General features: G+C 42.9%; 2 protein-coding genes across 2 annotated transcripts; both read right to left on the reverse strand.

Moving 5' to 3' along the window:
- Positions 1–176: 176 nt before the first annotated feature.
- LOC117448476 (kelch-like protein 42) lies at positions 177–4,374 on the reverse strand. The gene is made up of 8 exons (XM_034085790.1): positions 4,369–4,374; positions 2,483–2,671; positions 2,183–2,361; positions 1,743–2,097; positions 1,259–1,404; positions 969–1,123; positions 686–843; positions 177–582 (listed from the first exon to the last, which is right to left on the reverse strand). The coding sequence occupies exons 1-8, from the start codon at positions 4,372–4,374 to the stop codon at positions 388–390; spliced, it is 1,383 nt and encodes a 460-aa protein (XP_033941681.1). The 3' UTR covers positions 177–387.
- Positions 3,631–12,597, reverse strand: chkb (choline kinase beta). The gene is made up of 11 exons (XM_034084380.1): positions 12,020–12,597; positions 10,731–10,839; positions 10,475–10,588; positions 10,124–10,257; positions 9,945–10,049; positions 7,713–7,771; positions 6,857–6,944; positions 6,619–6,727; positions 4,967–5,067; positions 4,792–4,873; positions 3,631–4,643 (listed from the first exon to the last, which is right to left on the reverse strand). The coding sequence occupies exons 1-11, from the start codon at positions 12,595–12,597 to the stop codon at positions 4,587–4,589; spliced, it is 1,536 nt and encodes a 511-aa protein (XP_033940271.1). The 3' UTR covers positions 3,631–4,586.
- Between the last annotated feature and the right edge of the window lie 10,243 nt (positions 12,598–22,840).

Here is a 22,840-nt window from a genome sequence, read left to right on the forward strand (position 1 = left end):
AGACGAGATTTTTGTTTTATTAGACTGGGTCGGGGTTTTCAGCATACCCTATTTTGGTTCTTATTTTTAAATAACCTTTATAAACCAATACAAAACATTATTTAAATCTCACAAACAAGGGAGAACAGCAGAGACTTTATATATAAAGAACACACATGTACACATAGAGCACTCCATTTTCTTTAAAATTAAGTAATTGTTTTTAGTTATTATTTTGTCCAGGGTAATACAGTGATTTAGGTACACGTTTAACAGTAATATACTGCAGGATGGAGTTTTTACAGAGAAGATAAAACAGATAATTGTTATCCATCTAGGCCTAGGGAGATTATCTTATATGCTTTATATTCACAAAATATGTGCAGAAAGTCTAAAAAAAAAAAAGAGTTAACAATAACATGAAAAGCGAAGATAAAAGACAGATTCATAGCGGGTGGAAATGGGTAGAGGAGTAAAAACGCTGATGGAGAGAGTTTGAAGATCCAACCTTGCAACAGCGTTGTGCTCTATACTCGGCAGGAGGACCTGGTCCCCTACAACTGTCCCCTGTCCTGCAAATGCAACTTTCTCCGCCCTGTGCACCTAAAAGAAAAAATATATAACACAGGTCAAATGTAAGGCATCAATATGAAAGAAGTCTTTGTATTTCAGATACACATTAGTGATGTGAGGAAGTTTTTTGTACCTGGCCCCATCTCTTTGACTGTACGCAGAATGATATCACCACATTTTCTGTGTTGTTCCCACCAATTATAACCAGCCTGTCAGTGGCACCCAGGAAATACAGAGTAGGGAGGTCTGCATCTGCTCTGGCAAGGGTGGGAAGCAGCTCAGACCAGGAGTCTAAAAAACAAAGAGAATACATAAGCACCATTTATTTTGTTGATGTCAGAATATTATCAAAACGGTACAAACAAGGTTGATGGTTAAAAAAAAACTATTCCTCTTGCAAACATGTTCTGCCTTACCATGCCTCGTGTTGTACTGCAGCAGCAATTTCTCTCCAGTCCTCTGGACGCTCCCCAACACGTAGAGACACTCTCCGAGGCTAGTGGCAAGTGGCACATCATAGGACAAGGACATGGTGAACTGGAAGTCAATGAGCGGCAGTGAGGAGACAAACCTGAGGCAGAGATCAAATTCAGTCACTACTCGATCAATAAATAATGGAAAAATTGTATGTAAGGGGAAAACATATCACATGTTGTTCTCAGTATCCTTCCATAAACCTGCCATCACTGTTAAAGAGGACACAAACCTCCATGTGTCCTCCCAGGGATCATAGCGTTCTACAGCTGTGTAAAGAGCTGTGCTGGAGTCTGGGGTCACCAGTGAGTCCAAGTACCAGCCTCCCACAGCGTAGATACAGCCTTCACAGGCCACTGCAGTGAAGTGCCTTCTGTGCTGTGGGTGCAACATATTCAATAGTATTAAAACAAATGATTGCAGAAAGAAAGGCATGTTTAAAAAAAAAAAAAAAAAAAGTATTCTTTATTAGTCATTTTCTCACATTCCCCTTTACATCCAATAGTACTCCAATTTCGATGAACGGTTTCTTTAACAAGGGGTCACAACAACATGTATAAGGGCTCAAATCCAAAAATTTCAACATGAGAATATGAAAAACAAAATGTATAGAAATCAAATCAATTATAACACTGAGAACGTAAATAACACAGGTATAAAAAAATTTAAATAAAAGATGAACGGCATGTTTAATTTCGGGTAAAACAGACACTAACCTTAATCATAGGAGCTGTGGAAACCCACTTATTAGTGGAGGGATTATACCGTGAGGAGGCCATCTTGAACTCCCAGCCTCTCTTCACACGCTGCCGGTAACCTCCAATTACATATAGGTAGTCATACAGCACCACTGTAGTGAAACACCACTTATCAGCCCTGAAGGGAAGCTCTGTGACTGGATACCAGTGTCCGCTGTCCTCTGAGCCTCTGAGGGTGAAGATATGTCGGGCACTTTCAGTTTTCGGGTCTTTCCAAGTAGTCAGGTTCTCTTTCCTAAGGCTGCACATACGTCGGTCTCCATGTGTCCTCCTCAGGTGGAAAACTTCTTCTTTCTCCTGATCCTTCAGACACCTGAGGAATTCACCAGTTTTAGGAACAACAAAGAAACATGTGGTCAACTGTAGGAAATCCTAATGACAGCCAAAATAGTGCATACTTTATGAGGTGAGGTAGCTCCAGCAGGTTTCTACTCAGGTATGTGAACACAGTCCTCTTCAGCTCCACACAGCAGATATCCTGAGCCAGACTAAGGTAGGACCGACAGTTTCCTGGGCTGAGTTCGAGGACTGACAGACACTTTGAGAGGAAGGCCTCAGCCAGGAGATAGCTGCTGACCTCCAGAGTTGGAAAGGGAGAAATATGTTTGGTTTTAGGGTGAATTACAACACTAAGGGAAAGCATGAGATTTCCGAAAGTGACATGTTTAAATAGACGTAGAGAAAGGAAGTCTGTTTACCTGGATGTGGTTGCCCAAATCCTCCTGAGGGACTTTAAACTTATTATGGAAGGAGAACTCAAGGAGATTGTGGAAGACGGAGGACGACACATGGTCCAGGAGGATGAAGCTCTCTGAAGTCTCCCTCATTCTGGATTGGGACAAGGCTCGGAAGTACTCACTGCACTGTGAGAGCCTCCCAATATCCACCTTAAAAAATGAATGATTAAACCAAGATTGTTGTGGCCTCCAGTTCTATCTGGTTAACTTGTACAGTTTAGAAATGTGTGTTTTGTTGTTTACCTATGGAATGCACATGTGCTGGTTTGCACTGTAACCATGGTTTCATCTCCATCTCCAGGGTGATATGTGCGAAGTGCCTCAATGGTTTTCCACTCCTCTGAGTCTGATCCTCTATCTGTAACACCTGGGGATGCTATCCAATTTGTGACTGCTGGAAAAGCTCCCCATAGTCTTGTAAGAACATATATGAGCCAGAAGCTTAACCCCTCTATTAATATGATAACATATTGCCTGAGAGGATCCATCTCATTGACGGTGTCAGATCTAAGTGAAGACAATTATAACAGTTTTAATACAGCCTGTACCATTTTTTTGTTTAAACTCCACAGGTTTTAAGATGCTTTGCACCATACAACCAGTCCTACAATCACACATTCAGACTGTAAGTGCTCCAAATGAGAGGAGACAAGCTCCCAATATTACAAGCAGCCACAGCAATGGCAAATAAAGGACAGAACGAGAACGACTAGTTGAGTCCATGTTTCACTGACTCATCTACTTTTCCTTCTGTAACGCTCACATGCCAACAGAAACAGCTTGTTAAAGAAGTTGGTGCAATGCAACGCTAGGCAAACTTCAGAGTTCCTGTTTGTTCTGCTACAGATCCAGTGCATTCGGAGGTCTCTCGATCTTTGAGCAGTGCAGCTCTTTCTGGCTGGTCTATTTTTGGCACTTGGAGGTGGGACAATAGTCAACCGTCTGCGATGAAACATGGTCTCCTTCAAGCTTCACGTCATCATGGGGCAACTAAGTTACTGCTGCAGTTTTAAAAGTAACTTTATGTTTCACAAAATGTATCGATACATTTGTAAAAATGTATTTTAGGGCCAATGTATTTATGAGAAAAACAAATGCATTGACACAGGTTCTAGACACATGTTTATTAGATTTAAACTAGTAGTTTGTACTACCATAACCAACATAAAACAGATGACACAGTATGAACTTCAACAGGAAGCGCTGCTTTAAAAAACAAACAGTTAATGAGGCACAGTAAAGCTGCTAGCTTCTTTTCAAAAGTAAACTGACAAAGCTTTGTGTCAAATGTAGGACATTCATGACATTTGGTGAAGAAAGTAGCTTCTGTCAAACCCAGGAGACTGTCTAGATAAACATAATGGTATTCAAACAAAAAATAAAAAGTTTAAATAATTGTAGGATCTATTTAAGCAATTTAGCTTAATTTAGTTGACTACAAGTGCCAGATGTACATTTTAGTTACATAAAACCATAGATGAGAATGCCACATGTTTATCAGATGATGTTACAGTCATACAATGATAAGTAGAAGAGAAAAGGTAGCAAGACAGTTACAAAAATACAGTTAATAAATCCAATATTACTGACATAAACGTACACTTGTCTGTAATACTGTTTATTTACCCATTAGAACAGTTACATTGATACTGTACAAAAGAGCCCTTGTGGAATATTCTGTTGAATGTGGGTAATTAAGCTTTTAACTTAACATTATTGGACCTCAAAAGAACAACCCTAATGCAGAATGGACCTCAGAAAAAAGGAGCAAGGCAGAATAAAACAAAAAACTCTAAAATAACTCAAATTTAGAGACATGACCAACATTGTTTAGTACAGTAGCCGACCATCATGTTGACTGAGCCCCTCAAATGCCCCACAACCAATTTGAACAAGCCGTAGAGCTTTACCTGCTCTAAAATAATTTCACATTTCAGAGAAAGGTGCTTTAATAGGATGGATTGTCTGCATTATGTTCAAATGTACATGTATATCTTCCACCCAACATTGCTTGTAGTAAGCAGAGTTGCATACTACTAGTACATTTCATATAAAAACGTGGGAATCAGGAGAAGGCTTTCTTTAACTTGAGGTAGCCATCAAAGCGGCACTGGGCATAGTCCTGCAAAACAATATAGTCTACTTTAAGGCAACATTTACAAATGTAACATCAAATATGTGACTGACAAAAAATCATTATGTTTATTGAAATAAATGTACCATGCCACTGGTGTTTGTTTTGTAATGTGAAATAAAATAAAATTCCTTACCATGTATCCAAACTCGATCTTGGAAATCTTTGCTTGAATGATGGACCACAGCCCCCAGAGGAAATGTGAAGCTAATGCATACCTACACATCACAGCAAGAAAGGACCAGGGCTTTAGTGATTCTGCTATAACCTTTAAATCATACATAGCGTTGCTGCTGTAGATCAAGTTGTACCTGTTAGCTTCAATTATCATGGCCTCCTCCTCCTGTGTCTGGTCCTTGGACATGTCAGAGTGTCCTCTCTGCTGTGCCAAATAACTTCTGATGAAATGAAGCTGAAATTAAAAACAAGTGACACGTAAAAAAAAAGTAGAAAAGTGACATCCTCTTTTGTTTACACATTTTATGATTGCCTATATCTGCATTATCTAATGTACTGCACATTGCCATCAGGAAAACCAAGTGTCTTTACTCAGAAAATGGAGTAAAGCAACTTAAAAAACGAGTGACCCCTCCCCCTCCCACCCAGCCTACATCTTCTTCCAGCTTCTCTCCTCTGGATGGCGCCACAGGCTCATCTTAATACATACCACCCAATTCATAAACAGCTTCCTTCCAACAGCACCTATGACACTTAACTCCCCTCACTACTCCACCTTACCACAAGGTCCTTTTTACTGACCCATATTGTTCTGCAGGCACTGGAAAGATCTCAATGTTATTTTTGCTGCTGCTTTTAATTGATATATTCATATCTCACACTACACTGTAACTTTTATTCATGTACCTGTGTTATTCATGTTTTATTATCTTTGCTTTGAAATTAGTGTTTTAAAATTCCATTTTTAAATATGTTACTGCTGCAATATGTCTTAATGCTCTTAATAACTTTGAATTGCCTTGTGTTGAAAGGTGCTATATAAATAAGCTTGCCTTGCCTCAATGAGCTGGAGGTTTCCTATAATTTCACTGTCTTTCAAATGTACGTTTCCTTTTTGTGTGCATTGTTTTGATGGTTATCGTTTCTGTTCATTTATTTAACTGCACTGAAACTGAGCTCCTATGCTGTACCGATACAGATTCCAACAACACCGTAGCCTGGTTATTCATCTAGCCTAATTTTTAAATCAATGATTGCCACCTGAATACAACATTTGCATAAGCAATTTTAACCACTAGATGGCACTGTATGATCAGAGCGTATCCATTTCCCAAAAGAGATGGCCTTATATTTTTGGTTTAAACATCAACACTGCAAGTCTCTTTTGTGGGACTCTGAAGGATTGGACTTAAAGGTCATGCAAAATCCACTTTTTCATGTATTTTATACATAAACATGTGTCCCCTCTGTGTAAAGAGATTCTGAAAGTTTCAGGGGAAAAAATTCGCTCACTTTTTGTCCTGATCCATTTCTATAATGGATGATGTACTTATATGATTCTGTTTTCTTCAAGTTTGTATCTTGTTGGTTGAACACACTTATTGTAAGTCGCTTTGGATAAAAGCATCAGCTAAATGCAATGTAATATAAAAACCTGTCTGAAAATGAGCTGATCAGATGTTGGCCACTTTATGATGTCATAACGATTTCTCTTAGCCACCCCCCCCCCCCCATCTTTTTAACCAATTCACTCGGTAGGGGCATGGGGAGTGGCTCCTTATTTTCATCTAAAGTAACAGACAGAGAATCAGCACTTTTGAAACAGGCCTGAAACAGAGGGGTTTATGGGATGCTACAATGATCCGTTTGGTATTTGGAGCCAAACACTTCAGAGACATGTTTTGTATATATATATCTGAGACCTATTATATATTGATGAAAAACAGTATAATAGGGGAACTTTAATAGGTTAGTCTACTTTTATTCAGCCCTGGTTTAAACTGACCTGCTGCTCTCTGGTGGGATAGTTCTCCTGTGTGGCTTTGAAGAAGGGCCACTGGTTATAGGTGTAGTCATACATCCACTCACAGAAATGGTTCCCAAAGTCAAACCCCCTACATGAAAGAGTAATACATTAGTCATTTAAAAACAAAAGAGCACAATCTTTGTGTATGCATCTAAGTGTAGTCCAGACAACATATTTCGTATCAGAATGAATCATTACTGTTGATCAACAACTTTACCTGTAATTGTAACTGCTGTACTCAAAGTCAATCAGCATGAGTCTGTCAGTGGCGTTGGGGTCCTTGTCTTCCAGTATCAGAATATTACCTGCAGCAGCAAAACAAGATTTTCTCTTAATAATAATGTCAGCCTCTGTGGGGTTAAGACACATCGACTATAACTGAACTTCACGAGTCACATTGTTTTGCACAAAGAAGTGCTTTTTGTAGAACATATACATATTGTATATGTTGGCGATTGAGAGGTTTTGAATGTGGACATGCTCAAATGTACTTTTGGTCTGGGTTGGATACCTAATTCCAATTTGAGTGACAATGTTGGCTTTATTAGATAACAAAACTAAGACAGGAAAGTAGGAGAGAGGGGTGCCCTCAATAGTGGTACATCCTAAAACTTGTGGCAGTACGAATAGAGACCTTATCTCATTCACCATGACAATGTCACAATGTACAAAGCCAGCTCTGTGACTAAATTGTTTTCCTAGATAAGTGTGGACAAACTTGACTTGCCTGTACGGAGGAAGAGCTGCAAAGCTACCCATATGAGCAAAAACTGTCACAGTAGATATATTGGCATAATCACATATCACAATCAGCTATGTGTATATTTGGCAGTTTTCCATATCTTTAATATGTCAGTTCAGATTAAGTAGTTATTCTAAGAGACATTCCCATTTATTAAAAAGCTATTCCCCGACCGCCACCTTGTATTCTTCATCTTCAAATACAGGAAGATACATATGAATTTGAGCAGTTCCTATTAATAACTACACCCAAGCCTTTCTTTGACTTATGGTTATAACTGCTAAGGGTTGATCAATTAGCCAAAGTTAGAAGTTTGAGGATTAAAGTGTACCTTCCGTGACGTCATTGTGGCAGAATACCACTGGTGATTTAGTCTCGGCCAGCAGCGCACTGTGGTGAAGGAAAGAGTCAGATGAACAGAGTAGATGATGACAGAGAAAGGGAGAGGAAAGAAGGAGCTTGTCAGTGATGCATTTGCAGGCGGTGTTACTTGCTAATCATTAATACCAATTTTAAAGAAATTAGGCGAGGATAAAATATGATGTCCTAGAGCAGGGGTCGGCAACCTTTTTCATATGAAGTTCCATTAAAAAAAAAAATTGTTATCAGCGTGCCAACGATCGAGAATATTAAAGGGGGGGGGGTTGTGGAGCTTGACGCTCGTGAACTATCAGCAGGAGGGCGGGGGGAGCCTTTGTGAAACAGAAGAATAGCTAAATAAATGCAACGGCCTCCAAAGACAAGCTCGCCTCTCTCCAGTCATTTAAGCTAAAGTGGGTTATTGAAGCTGAAGCTTGTTGCTTCTGCCCTCCTCGACTACGGTCTGGGAGCCGACAGGAAAGTTCAACACACAGGTGGCAGTCCGCCCCTTTGTAGCATATTATTTCAATGAGAGATGAGCAGATCACCACTGGGCTTTCAACTAAATACACAGCCACGCAAAAACTGCGGCATTTGTACAGTTCCTTATGGGTAGGCCTACTGCAATTAGTGAAGTGCTTTCCTCTGTGGTGAAACGATCTGCAGTGCACCACGGAGGAAAGCGGCAGAAGGTCACCTGGAGATAAAGAGAGCGGGGCTGCGCTGCGTGCATGGCTTCCTTCTGCAGGTAACGGGGAGACTCGGTCTGGCGGCGGTCTCGTTCAGGATCCGAAAATACAATTTAAATATTTTTGCACACTTATTCCACTTATTCCTAGTGTGCCACTGGTTAAGGTGCCGTGTGCCAATGCCGGCACGTGTGCCAGGGGTTTCCGACCCCTGTCCTAGAGACTACAGTTACTACACTGCAGCAATGACGGTATTTTATTTTTAATAATTATTCATTCAAATTGTACTGTAAAGAGGCATACTAGGCAAAACTATACTGATTAATTCAAAGCATCTATGTATGTAACCCATAAGATCAATCAAACCAAGAAGATGGCGCCTTGAAGTCTCATAACTGTGTCAGACGTCAGTGGGAGACTGCATCATATATAAAAGATAAAACATGTGCTCATAGATAAACAGTGACAATAAACACTGTGCTGATTATCTATTGGCTGCAGAGGTCAGCCCACCTGGAGGACTCAGCTGTGAAGTCATGGAGGGACTGGGACAAAGGTCAGTTATTAGACTGGAGAGCACACACACACACACACACACACACACACACACACACACACACACACACACACACACACACACACACACACACACACACACACACACACACACACACACCACACACACACACACACACACACACACACACACACACACACACACACACACACACACACACACACACACACACCACACACACACACACACACACACACACACACACACACACACACACACACACACACACACACACACACACACACACACACACACACACACACACACACACACACACACACAGGTTTTTAGTGCTGGTCCTTAAACATCAGTAGTAACAGGCTAACCTGACCAACTTCCTAAAATCTACACGACATCAGATTAGGTTCAACATTATTGTCATTGCACAGGATATTGAGTGAAGACAATGCAATAAGGGTATGCATGTGCTAGATACAGCGTGAGCAGTTGAACAGTATTTACAGTGGGTAAATTACAGCAAATGATATGCGATGGCTCTGACCAAACAACCTCTTGTTGACACTTGGCTTAAGCAATAGTGATTGCATCATCGTGTTTCTACTTCCCCTCAAAATCAGTTTTTGACACTGACTGTAAAACTCTGAATCACGAGGGTTTGCATGTTCAATGATCCTCCTGCTAAGTTGTGATTTACAAAAAGAGAAAAATATGATATTTATTGTATTGACGTTTTTGTCCTCGTACATGAGTATCTGCAAGAGTTGTAATTGCCAATAGTAGTTTTGTGTGTGTATATTGTATTTTAGATTATTTTTCAAACATTTTGAAAAAGATTCTGCTCCCTCAATGACACTGTTTTTCCTCATCTCCACTTACCCTGACTTTGAGGCTTTATTTATACTTAATGATAGTCACTTAATGCATCACAATATTGCTTTTATATTTATGTATATTTGATTCCTGTGCCCCAACTCACCGTAGATTCTCCAGCTCAGCAGGCAGGTCTAATTTCATCAGCTTCTTGTACTTCTTCACATGTGCTTCACGTACAAAATTAAGCTTCATCACTTGATCCATGTATCTAAAGGAAAAAGACGACATTACATCCAAAGCAGATAGTTCTAGTCAAAGAAGGAGATACCAAGATGTCCTTACTTGTCAATGGTCCCAAAGAGCCAACTGGGCTCTTTGTTAAAGGGCATGCTCATTTCATGGAAACATGCCACCTTGGTGGCAATCTCAGCCGATATGGCAGGATCGGGAAGTTGATCTGTGCGCATGCGGGTATTCTGGAAAAACAGATAAAATAAAGATGATACCAATGCTTCCTCTACCTAAGGACCTAGCTCAAGTATTTTATGGATTTACATTCTACTTACAAAGTAGAAGGAATGTGTTCAATAGAAATTCAGATTAGATTTTAACCCTGAATGTTCAATACTTTGAAACATTATTTTGTTATGTATGAATGTGTGTATGGTGTATGTGTGTGTGCATGTATTATACCGGAAAGTACTGTTCTAAGCGTCCCTGGGGAAAGATGCCGTACAGTTTTGGTCCTAAAGTTCGTTCTGCCAGGATGGCGAACATCACACTTTCCAACACCAGGGAGTCCACTCCCTGTGTCACAGAAAGACAGACAGAAAGACAGTTTGATTACATTTTTGCTTTAGTTTATACTTCCAGGCAGACAATAATGATAGAAGAATGACTACAGAAATTATATTTTCCCGATAGTAATTCAACAGCTGAACAGAACAACCTGTAAGATGGCACCATACACTCTGAGGAGCACGACGCGAGGTTCATCTGCGACAGCAGGCACATGGTCAGGCAAACAACACAGGTAGAGCAGATTACTCAGCCCCCCACTGCAAAACAAAAACACCAGTGCTATCACATCAGGGCAAAGTTAATGTCATTACACATAGCTACAGTATATAGTAATTGGTCACTACACCACTACAACACGTGTAAACCAACTGTTTTGCTATCGTGTCTAAAGTGACTGATCACTTGCACTAAGGCTGCGGTTCAGTCTTTTTTGATTCCTAACTGAGCAAAATAACCTAAGTGGGAGCAAGGATAAGAGCTATTTATTACTCTGGACGATAAGGAAAGGAGCTTAACACTTCCTTTATTATCTCCATTTGCATAGAATACACTGACTGTACCATCCTGTACAAAAAGAAAGCAGATATGGGTATTAAATTAACACATCTTTCACTGTTGTCCACGTTTATAGAGCCCACACTCCAATGTTTAGACGTGTCTATGTCTATAGAAGTCTAGATCTATGTAAAATTGTAGTTTTACCACAGCAGACCAAATGAAGTCCTGTTGGATTCTCCTTCACATCTTTCCTTAACTTAACCCCATTACGTTTTTCACTAAGGTTAATGAAATGTGGTTATAAAAAGACATAGGACCTGTTTTTTTTATTCGCAGCACAATACTGTCCTTGCCTAACTGGCAGCTGGCTCAGCCTTAGTAGGCTACATGGTGCACCTGCTGCTCAAATTGAGCCCTGTGCTGTTTTTCACCTACATATATATATTTTAGTGCACTCATATCACATTGTTTATATATTTAAAATAGTATGGTTTATTCATATCCACACTTAAGCCGTTTAATATTGTTTATATTACAACTATACACACATTACTCTGAAACTTCACTGCTTTACACACTCAAAACGGAACTTAAAAAATGCCTTTGTTACTAAATGTATAATTTGTAATTGAGTTGTTCCCCTGTGAATAGGCCATACGATACACTACACTTTTTGTGGCTGTACAATTAAAACAAAAAATAATACAAGAATGATTATTACAAATGTGGTGTCCATTGTAAGTACATAATAATGTGCGATGATGTCAAGTAGCTATCTTTGTTTTGAGGGACCCCAAACTATTACATTGGGATTAGTAAAAGTACGCCATAACGAATTCAACATTTTAGACTTAATTTAAATACCTATAGTATTAAGATAAGGACATTATAGTTATGTTATCTTCACTAGGCCTACAGCTGTAATTTCACATTATTTACCTAACAATGCTTATTTGAAAATCCCTTTCTTCGACGGTCTTCCAGGACCCCGCCAGGAAGTCTCTGCACCAGGAGAACGCCCTGCTCCGGGTGTCCCGGTCAACCTCCTCGGTTCTCCCATCCCGGAAAGCCTCTGCCTCCGAGTCGTAATCACAGTTGGCCCCAAATAAGGGACTCGGGGTCCTAGAATGTCTCTCATTGACGAAAAGCATGTCCCCCACTCGTTTATTCCCCCCGGGAGGGCCAACATCTTCTGTTGTGACAGAGGGAATGTTGTCCCTGACTCCGCTGCCCGTCACATTTCCACCCGACTGCATCGTGAGTTTCCGGGCGAAGAGCAAAGGGAGACCGGTGTTATATGTCGGTCTGAAGACAAGACAAGACTGTCTCGCTGGCGTTCGCAGTTCACCGGTAAGGCTACGCAACCGGAAGAGACAAGCATAGCGGGATAATCTGGTACACGTGGGTGGGCGGTTTGCAGCCAGAATTAAAGTATAACGGTCTTTTAAGACTGGTGTTTCTCCTCGTCGGACGCGCAGCAACTGGTGATTTGCACAAAGGTAAACTGGCATAGTCATTGTCCAATCACATTTCGATGACCTATTCTGAAGCCTGTTCTAATTGGTCATTTATATGTGGTAACGTCATCTTCCTGCACACTGAAGGACTCTGGGAAATGTAGTGTCCATGTTTGGCAATGCTACTGAACGTTGTGTATTTTGAACGGTTTGGTTAAAGAGCATATTTGTAAAAACATGTTTAAAGAGAGACATTGATATAAATGGTAGTTTATGGTATGGATGGATAAATAGATTCTAATTTAATTTCCACCCAGTGAAAAGAGCTACTTGGCTAACAGTCCTACCTCTTTACTGTGGCAAACCCTATAGAGAGGCGAAGTCCCGCCCTTGGCCCTTCTACTTCCGCCCCATGGGACCTTATTTCAGAAAAATTATGTATTGAAGGCAATGGAGAGAGAAAGATTATCTTTCGATCCCGTTTGAATTGTGCCACGAATTACACATAGGCCTATGATGTTTTGTCAATCTTAAAAAACCATTTCCATGTCAACAAAGTCACAGTTGGCTTCCGGTTGACTAATGGAGGAGGTTGCACCCTGTTGAAATCCTGTCTAATATTGCAGTATACTCACTTAATTAAGAAAAATAACGTGTGCAAACGTGTCTAAAAGACAAACGAACATAGGGAAACCTAAGAAGCAAAGTCAGCCTGCAGACGACTCATCTTGTTCTTGTTCCCCCAAAATGGTGATATCTGGATGCTGAAAAAGCGTTTGATCGAGTTGAACGGCAGTATCTATGTTTTACTCTTAAACATTTTGGATTTGAGGATTCCTTCATTTCATGGATTAAACTACTCTACTCTCAACCACTAGCCTCTGTAATCACTAATGGTAAACAATCTGAATATTTCCCTCTTGGCAGGGGCACACGTCAAGGCTGCCGTTTTATCCCCTCTATTGTTCGCCATTGCTGTCGAACTTCATAGCTCTAAAATGATCTGAGGACTTCCTGGGTGTGGTGCGCGCAGGTTTTAGACACAAAATATCCTTATATGCCGATTACATTCTCTTATATGTTACGGACCCACTAACATCTGTCCCTCCTATTCTCAAAATCCTTGATCAATTTGGTAAATTTTCAGGCTATAAAATCAACTATGAAAAAAGTGAGATGTTTCCCCTTAATCCACCAGCCGCTTTAATCCCTGCAGCACACTTTCCATTCAGAATTGTCCAAAAGGGTTTTACATATTTTGGGATTGAAATCACATCCTCTTTTCCATCCCTCTTCACTAAGAATTTTGGAACACTGTTTGAAAAATGTAAGAAAGATATGACTAGATGGACTAACCATACCTTTGTCCATAATCGGCCGTGTTAATCTGATAAAAATGATTGTATTACCAAAATTCCTCTACCTTTTTCAGAATATTCCTATCTTGATAAAAAAAGTATTTCATTAATTAATTGGAGAGAAGCATTTCATCATTCATTTGGAATCGCAAGCCCCGAGAATAAGGAGAAGTGCCCTTCAAAGTCCTAAAAACTTGCCGACCTGGCCCTACCCAATTTCATCCATACTACTGGGCGTGCAATATAAAAGCAATGCTACAATGGATGAAGGAAGTTGAACCTGGCAATGGTGAGGCCTGGGTACAATTGGAACAGGCCTGTAGCCCACTTAATCTACGTTCCATATTATGCGCTCAGTCCCCTCCTTCTTTACCTCAATTCAGCTCTAATCCAGTGGTGTACTCCGTCAGAATTTGGTCGCAATTTAGAAGGCATTTCAATTTGCAGACAACGTCGGTACATTCTCCACTCAAGAATAAATACAACTTCCCTCCCCCCTCCCTCTCTGACTCTACTTTCGGGATATGGGACACAAATGGGATTACATCTGTATGTAGATGGGAAATCTGGATCATTTACACAACTCTCTCACTTATTTAATTTACCACAGTCTCACTTCTTCAGATATCTCCAGATTAGACAAATATCTCTTCTTTCCCTAACATCCCAATGAACAACGCAATTGATCATATTCTCTCACTATCGCCGGGTAAGGGCTGGTCTATAAACAATATTGTTGCTTTATCTCTGCAACATATCAGGAGTATTGGGAGAATGACATTGGTGAGGAAATGGCAGACGATCAATGGCAGAAAGTGCTTGACTTAATACATACCTCTTCCCCGTGTGCTATAGGCATAGATTGATACAACTCACAATTGTTCTGAGAGTGCACTTTACCAAAGCAAGGCTGGCAAAGCTATTCCCTGACCCAGACCCTTCATGCCCTCGCTGTAACAGTCAACAGATCACATTCACATGTTTTGGTCCTGTCCCAACCTCAGCTCATTTTGGGGCATACTCTAAGATTTTTCAAAAAGACATGCTCACCCTTGAAACCGGCAACCTTAAAGGTAAAACTCAGGCAGTCATAGCATTTACCTCCTTGATTGCCAGGCACTTCATTCTCCTGTCCTGGAAGGATTAAGCACCTCCCAATTTTACTAGATGGATAAGAGACATAATGCACTTCCTTAAACTTGAAAAAATCTGGTACACTCTAAAAGGCTCTGTACAGAAGTTTACAAAGATTTGGACCCCCTTCCTAAATCATTACGATAGTTTACAGATCCCCCTAAACCAGGATGACTAGAGCAATAGTTTGTGGCAGCAGCAGGACCCCACATGAAATGTGCTAACGTGACGACCATCTTTGTGTTGGTGACGTGCGCGAGACCAGAGATGTAGTTCATTGAGCGTTTCACACAAACAAATGTGTTACTTCACAGTTTTACGACACATTTTAATTGTTTTGACTAGCAAAATTATCTTTTAAATTGACAAACATCATATGTGTAATTCATGGCACAATTCAAACGGGATCGAAAGATAATCTTTCTCTCGACATTGACTTCAATACATAATTTTTCCGAAATAAGGTCCCGTGGAGGTCTCCCATATTAGAGGCTTCTCAATTATCTAATTTCCCAGCAGGGACGGCGCCAGGCGGTAGCTTGAAGTTGCTACAGCAACACCAATGGCCTAGCAACTGCTAAGCAACCCCAAGAAATGTATGTTTTTTTTTTTATATATGTGAAGTTCATAATTTGAAAAATGATTGATTCGAAAATGATATGCTACAGTACAGTACAAGTAGCCTACTTCTGGGTGTTTAATTCAAGGTCGGCTCCGTGGCCGTGTCTCATTTAAAAGATGTCCCCTCCTCGACTCCTCGAATCCTCGGTCCTCCCTCCGGTAGTGGCCTGGAAATGATTTTCAGCGTGCAATGTTGAAGGACATCTAATTTCTCTAAATGCACATCGAGGATCGAGCGTCAAGTAGGCCCTCTGGAGGAGCTATAATCGAGGATACACCGATGGGTCCTCATACGGCTCCTCCGTGGATGCATTTCCGGCAACAGAGATGTTTCAAAGAGTCGTGACCATAGGAACTACCAGACCATCCTCCGGTGAAATCCTCAGATACTCGCCCCGCCCCCTGACTGTGTATCGCTCACTGATTGGACGATGCAGCACATGCACTGATCTGATGCTTCTTGACATAAGAGCAGTTACGGCCCGTCCACACTACAGCGTCGACAGCTTCAATCTGCCCATTCACTTTGAATGGGGTGACGTCACATTGCCTCGCTTTTTCGCCGAACTGAATTGTGGGTAGCATAGCGGTCTGTCTCCGCCGCCGGAGTAGCCAGCGCCAGCGAATCAAATCCCGTTTCGGAAAATCTGACAGCTCAAGCCGTAGCCAATCAAACTGCGTCTAAACTGGGAGAGATATCCCGCTGTTCATTTCTATATTTCAAAAGAAGTTGGAGGAGAAACTAATTATCGCTGTAGCAAATCACCCGGTTTTGTATGACCAGACCCTCTTCACCTACCGGGATACAAACCGGAGGAACCAGGCGAGGTGGCAGAGACAGTGGGTGAAACTGGTAGGTTTTCGCCTGTTTGGGGAGTTTATATATATATTGCTCCCATAAAATCCCCGGGGTTTTTTGCTTTGTATGTCGGGGGCGGGAGATTCATGTGATTGGTTGTTGGTCTCGTTGCTTGAATAAAATCCCCAAGATACAGACATGCCCAGCTCCAAGCTTTTTTTGAAGCTGTAGTGTGGACGCTCCGTTAACCACCGGCAGCGGAGTAAAGAAAACACATGTATGGGATTAGTTTTGTTTAAGATAAAGCTACACTTTCTCAGAATCAAGCAAAACTAAGAGTTAAAGAGAGAAAAAAGTCAAGCAAAATACATTTTATTTAAAAAATGTGTGTAATCATGTAAACTACGATACGATACGATATAATTTATTGTCCCCGTAAGGAAATTTGTTCTGGGCTCCGTCCAGCAGTTCCGCGTACATAATATGCAAACATAGTGGACATTCATACACATATCATCAATCATACACCGTTTGAACAAACACAATACACACAGACGCACATACTGACAATGGCGACCTATTGCACAACCCTTATGGCCAACATTTAAAAAGTACATATCATTACATTTGACTGTTGACTACATTTCATTTCCTGTGAATGTTAAGAAGCTTAACGGACATTGGTAGGAATGAGTGCTTATAGCGGTTCAGCCTGCTCTTGGGAACCCTGAATCTTCTACCAGAAGGTAGGAGCTGGAATTCTGGGTGGATGTGGGTGGGATCAGACACTATAAGCCTTTTTTCTTTGTTTTAACATAGGTTTTTGTTTGCAGTTCTTGTTTCTTCTTTCTCAATGATCAGACTTTTGCTCTCGCTGCAGATTTCTCGTTTGCGCTCCCTCATTTATTGTTTTCGATTTTGACACAAACGTCCCAGGTGGGCGGGACTTTCAGGGGTGCGTCCCCATTGGCTACTCAGTTTTTGAGTGACAGCCCACTACACCACAGATCATACAGTGCAACTCATGCAGCAAACTCCGAAGTCCTCTCGGCCACGAGTGTCGGTGTCTCCTGGGGAGTTTTCATGAAAATATCGGACTTATCTTATGGATTGCTTTGCATTATACTTGTGTAGTTTATACTTTATTCCAACTTTAAATATTTTAATACCTGAACACACTGCTGCTGTAAAAATAATTTCCCAATTTGGGATTGATAAAGTGTCTGTCTATTTATTTATTCTATAGATAAAAAAACACATCTATGTGTTTCAAGCTAAAGGTGATACACAATATAAACTGTATACTGTTATTTTTTCAAAGACATGTTACATTTCAAAAGCATATATTGCTATGTTTAGGACAAACAATTAAAGACTGCTTTAATTGAACAATTTCTACAATATAAAAGTGCAGATTTGCTTTATTAAACAGACCAGATCGGTTGCATACCAACACAATTAGGAACATGCTCACATCTTACTATGTTGGTCTGAAGAGCTGAAACATTCATACACAATGGATAACAACTGTGTTGTCTCATTCTATATCCTGTGAGAAAATGATATACATTTGGCATTAAAGATTCAACATACTATTCCTGAGGAAGATCTGAATAATCAACAGGTTTGAATGGAATCTCTAACATTTGTAGGCCTATGTAGAATAAAGACAAAAGAGTGATTATACAAATTACATTTTAACCATAAGATTAAGTCTCAACAAATGTTTAAATAAAAGGACATGAAACAAAAAGGCGGATAATAATAAAATATATTAAATGTATATGTAAAGACATTTGGTCAAATGAAATGATACTGAGCAAGTGATAACAGCAACGTAGCGTGGATGAAGCTGGTGCAGGTCTTTCCTCCACTAAGAGAGAGCTAAGATCAGCACCATATATAATCTATATGGCGCTTGCTAAAATAAGATAACTTTAACAAGATGCCTGTGTGCTTAGTACCAGGTTGTTATCATACCAGCAATGGGTCTTGCTCGTTTTTTCGCTTCCCGTCTGATGAAGTGGCTGGATCAAGTTAGCTACCTAGCTAGTAGCTAGCACGTTAGTTAGCATTACAGCCTTGTCATTTTCTCTGAAGAACCAGCACCTTACCGTGGTAGAGAGGTTTGTGTGCCCTGATGAACATGGGGGCTGTGTTGTCTGGAACCTTGTGTTCCTGGTAGGGTCTCCCATGGCAAATTGGTCTCAGGCAAGGGGCCAGACTAAGATTGGTTCAAAAGACCTCATGAAAGAACAACAAATAAGTGAGGATACCCGGCCCGGAGGAAGCCCGGGGTCCCCTTCTGGAGCCAGGCCCAGAAGGAGGACTCGTCAGCGAGCGTCTGGTGGCCGGGCTTGCCACGGAGCCCGGCCGGGCACAGCCCGAAAAGGCAACGTGGGCAACACCTCCGCACAAATCCCCGGTTGGGTGCTTCGTTGTTGGAGTTTAACCCAGTGGACGAGAGGGTCGCCTCCCTACGCCTGTGTAAGACGGAGGAGGACACATGGTCCAGGAGGATGAAGCTCTCTGAAGTCTCCCTCATTCTGGATTGGGACAAGGCTCGGAAGTACTCACTGCACTGTGAGCGCCTCCCAATATCCACCTTAAAAAATGAATGATTAAACCAAGATTGTTGTGGCCTCCAGTTCTATCTGGTTAACTTGTACAGTTTAGAAATGTGTGTTTTGTTGTTTACCTATGGAATGCACATGTGCTGGTTTGCACTGTAACCATGGTTTCATCTCCATCTCCAGGGTGATATGTGTTTGTAGATGTATGTGCATTAATGAATAAGGCAACTCAGGCTGTGTCTCAACGCCGTGTATTCACATTAAGCAGGCAATCATACAACTGAGGTATATTCACGTGAGGCAGATATATATATAACACAGGCACAATACGTCCACAGGGTGGAGCTGCAACCTAGCCTAAACCACCCTGTAACATCTCCCTTCCTTTTGTTAAGTAACAACACAGGATCAATACTGCCATTAAACTGTTGACCTTCAATCAGAACATTAATCAAATGATTTCAACAACAAATAGTGCACATAGCAGAGACACTTCAATAATAGCCGGATCCGAACACATCAGCAATAAACTCAGAACAATCAATCACATTTGTTTTACAATCTCTTTTACAATCTCTCTACTTTTTTTCAATCTTTATCTTCCATGTGTGTTGGAGTGCGCACAGTCCAAGTGTGTGTGTGTGTGTGTGTGTGTATGTGTGCGTGACCTAGAGGTCAAGTCTGTCAGGAGGTCTAATCAGCCGTCCGCTCCGGGAGATGGCCCGGCCCTGTAACTCACGGCATGGTGTATCCCCAGTCTGCGGGGAAGAGCGCGACGACCCCGGGGGTGATGGCCTTGGAGACTCCTCGGGGACGCCAACGACCTCTCTGGCGCTCCCCCCACTCGCAGGCTGCTCCGGGGCCGATTCTGGGAGAACTGACGGCTGGAGAAGGGCCGCCTCTGCTGGTCGAAGATCAACCCTGTTGCGCCGATACGTGGTCCCCTCCACACCGACCAGATAGGACCGGAGTCCCAACTGCTGAAGGCACACACCTCTCCTCCATCTGCCCGTCCTGTCTCCTGGGAGTGGCTTCATCCGTATGGGCTGGCCGACGTTCAGCTCCGGCAGATCCTTGGCTGATCTGTCATATGTCAGCTTTGCTGCTTGATGTTTCATTTTCAGCTTGTCAGAAACACCCATGACGACCTGAGGCACCAGTAGCTGATCGGCCACAGGGAGAAGGGTTCTCAGTCTCCGCGACATAAGCCGCTGTGCTGGGCTGCAATGCATACCCTCAGTGGGCGTATTTCTCCAATGCAATATGGCCCTCCAGGGGTCCTCTTTGGCACGGTCTGCCCTTCTGCACAGGCTCTTTACAATTTTCACTGCTGACTCCGCTTTGCCGTTAGCTTTTGGGTGCCTCGGTGAGGACATGACATGCTCAAAACCCCACTCTCTCGCAAACGCCCGGAACTCTCCACCGGCAAACTGGCCTCCACCATCCGAAATGGCCCTGTCTGGGACACCATAGCGTGCAAACTGTGCCTTGCATCTACGGATCGTGGTGTCCGCTGATAGGTCAGGGAGGAGGTCGATCTCCCAAAAGTCAGAATAATGGTCCACCACGAGTAAGAAGTTCTGTGCTGCGTAGCTGTACAGATCCATGCTTACTAGCTGCCAGGGGCGTGTGGGGAGCGGGTGTGACATCATAGTCTCTTTCTGTTGTTCGTGTGCATACTCATTGCACACAGAGCACTTTTGCACATAATCCTTGACTTCCCCTTGCATACCGGGCCAGTAAAGTGTATCACGGGCCTGCCTGTAGCACGCCTCGCCCCCCACGTGGTTGTAGTGGATCCGTCTCAGCATTTCCGGGCGCATAGCTTTTGGAATGATGACGCGCTGACTCCTGAAGAGCACGCCATCCTGGGCACTTATCTCATCTCTGATGGCCCAGTAGTCCCTGACGGCTACAGGGGTCTCCTCTTTGTGTCCTGGCCATCCCTCCAGCACGACAGACTTAAGTGTTTGAAGACACACATCCTCCTCAGTGTGTGTCCGAATCTGTGTCAGGCGTTGGCTGCTGACATTTAAATAGTCTGCCTGCTGAATGGCCGCCGTGTCACCCTGCTCCTGCTGCATGCTGCAGACCATCTCACGTTGGTACAGTGTGTCTGTTCTCTGTGGCGGGGTGGTGGCTCTGCTGAGCGTGTCACTTATGTACATCTCAGGGCCTGGCTTGTATACCACCGCAAGGCAGTAGTTCTGAAGTGTGAGGAGCATGCTCTGAAGGCGCTTTGGCGCACTGAGGAGGGGCTTGGTGAAGATGGACACCAGCGGGCGGTGGTCGGTCTCTGCAGTCACATCACTCCTCCCATATAGGTAGTAGTGGAAGCGTTGGCAGGCGAATACGATGCTCAGGCACTCCTTTTCAATCTGTGCGTAATTTTGCTCTGTTTGGGTCAATGCCCGGGAGGCGAATGCGACAGGCTGTCCCCCTTGAAGCAAGCAGCAGCCCAGACCCGCCTGACTGGAGTCGCTCTGTACGGTGACTGGCTTGCGGACGTCATAGTACCTTAGGACTGGCACCGCCGTGACCAGTGCCTTGATTTCCTTCATGGCGGCATCATGTTTGGGCAGCCAGTGCCACATCACATCCTTGTCCAGCAGTCTCCTCAGCGGCTCACATACCGCTGACAAGCGTGGCATGAATCTGGACAGATAGTTCACAAATCCGACACACCGCTGGACCCCTTTTGCATCTGTGGGGTTTGGCATGTCCAGAACCGCCCTGACTTTTTCAGGGTCAGCCTTGAGGCCCTCCGCGGACAGTATGTGGCCGTGGAAGCGGACCTCCTTCACTCGGAACTGCAGCTTTTTCAGGCCCAGTCTCAGTTTTACTTCCCTGCATCTGTCCATCAGAGCGATGAGGTTTGTGTCATGGTCGCGATTGGCCTCATCCTCTGTGTCCCCACAGCCGACTATAAGGATGTCATCGGCTATGGGCTCAATCCCTGTCAAGCCGGCCAGCAGCTCATGCTGCTTCCTTTGATACAGCTCTGGGGCAACTGACACACCGAAAGGGAGTTTCAGCCAGCGTTTCCTACCCCACGGTGTCCAGAATGTTGTCATCAGGCTGCTTTCTTCATCCAAGCGGCACTGCAGGAATGCATCACGTGCATCCACCAGGGTGAATATACGTGCCTTTGGCAGCTTATACAACACGTTATCTAAAGTGGGCATAAGGTAGTGGGACCGTTTCAGAGCACGGTTGAGAGCCTTCGGGTCAATGCATAGTCTCAATTTGTCTGGCTTTTTCACTATGACTAGATTGCTAATCCAGTCCGTAGGTTGAGTGACTGTGGTCAAGTGTCCCTCCTCTTCATATCGATCAAGCTGAGCCTTAACAGCTGCCTTGAGGGCCACTGGAACATTCCTGGGAGCACACTGCACCGGTGCCACAGTGCTGTCCAGCTCAAAGTGAATATCACCGGGCAGAGACTCAACAGGGCTGGTGAACACGTCGTGGTAGGTGCTGACCAGACACTCCTTGGTCAGGTCTCCCTTCCTGCAGTGCTCCACCTTATTCAGCTCCTCAGGAATGGTGAAGCGTATCAGACCAAGTCTCTCACATGTCTCACCCGAAAGCAAGGGCCTCTGGCCAGTATGCACAATCTCAAAGTCCAGTCTGTGCGTCTTACCCCTAATGACGCATTGTGTGCTGTACACCCCTAGTGAGCTCATCCACTCACTGTTGTATAGTTTTAATCTGGTGAGACTCTTCAGAAGAGGGGTTCTAGGCGCCAGTGTTGTCTTGTCCTTGATGCTCATCACATTGCAAGTGGCTCCAGAGTCGAGCTGGCACCTCTGAACCCC

The sequence above is a fragment of the Pseudochaenichthys georgianus genome, chromosome 6, assembly GCF_902827115.2.
Source record: "Pseudochaenichthys georgianus chromosome 6, fPseGeo1.2, whole genome shotgun sequence".
Classification (NCBI taxonomy): domain Eukaryota; kingdom Metazoa; phylum Chordata; class Actinopteri; order Perciformes; family Channichthyidae; genus Pseudochaenichthys; species Pseudochaenichthys georgianus.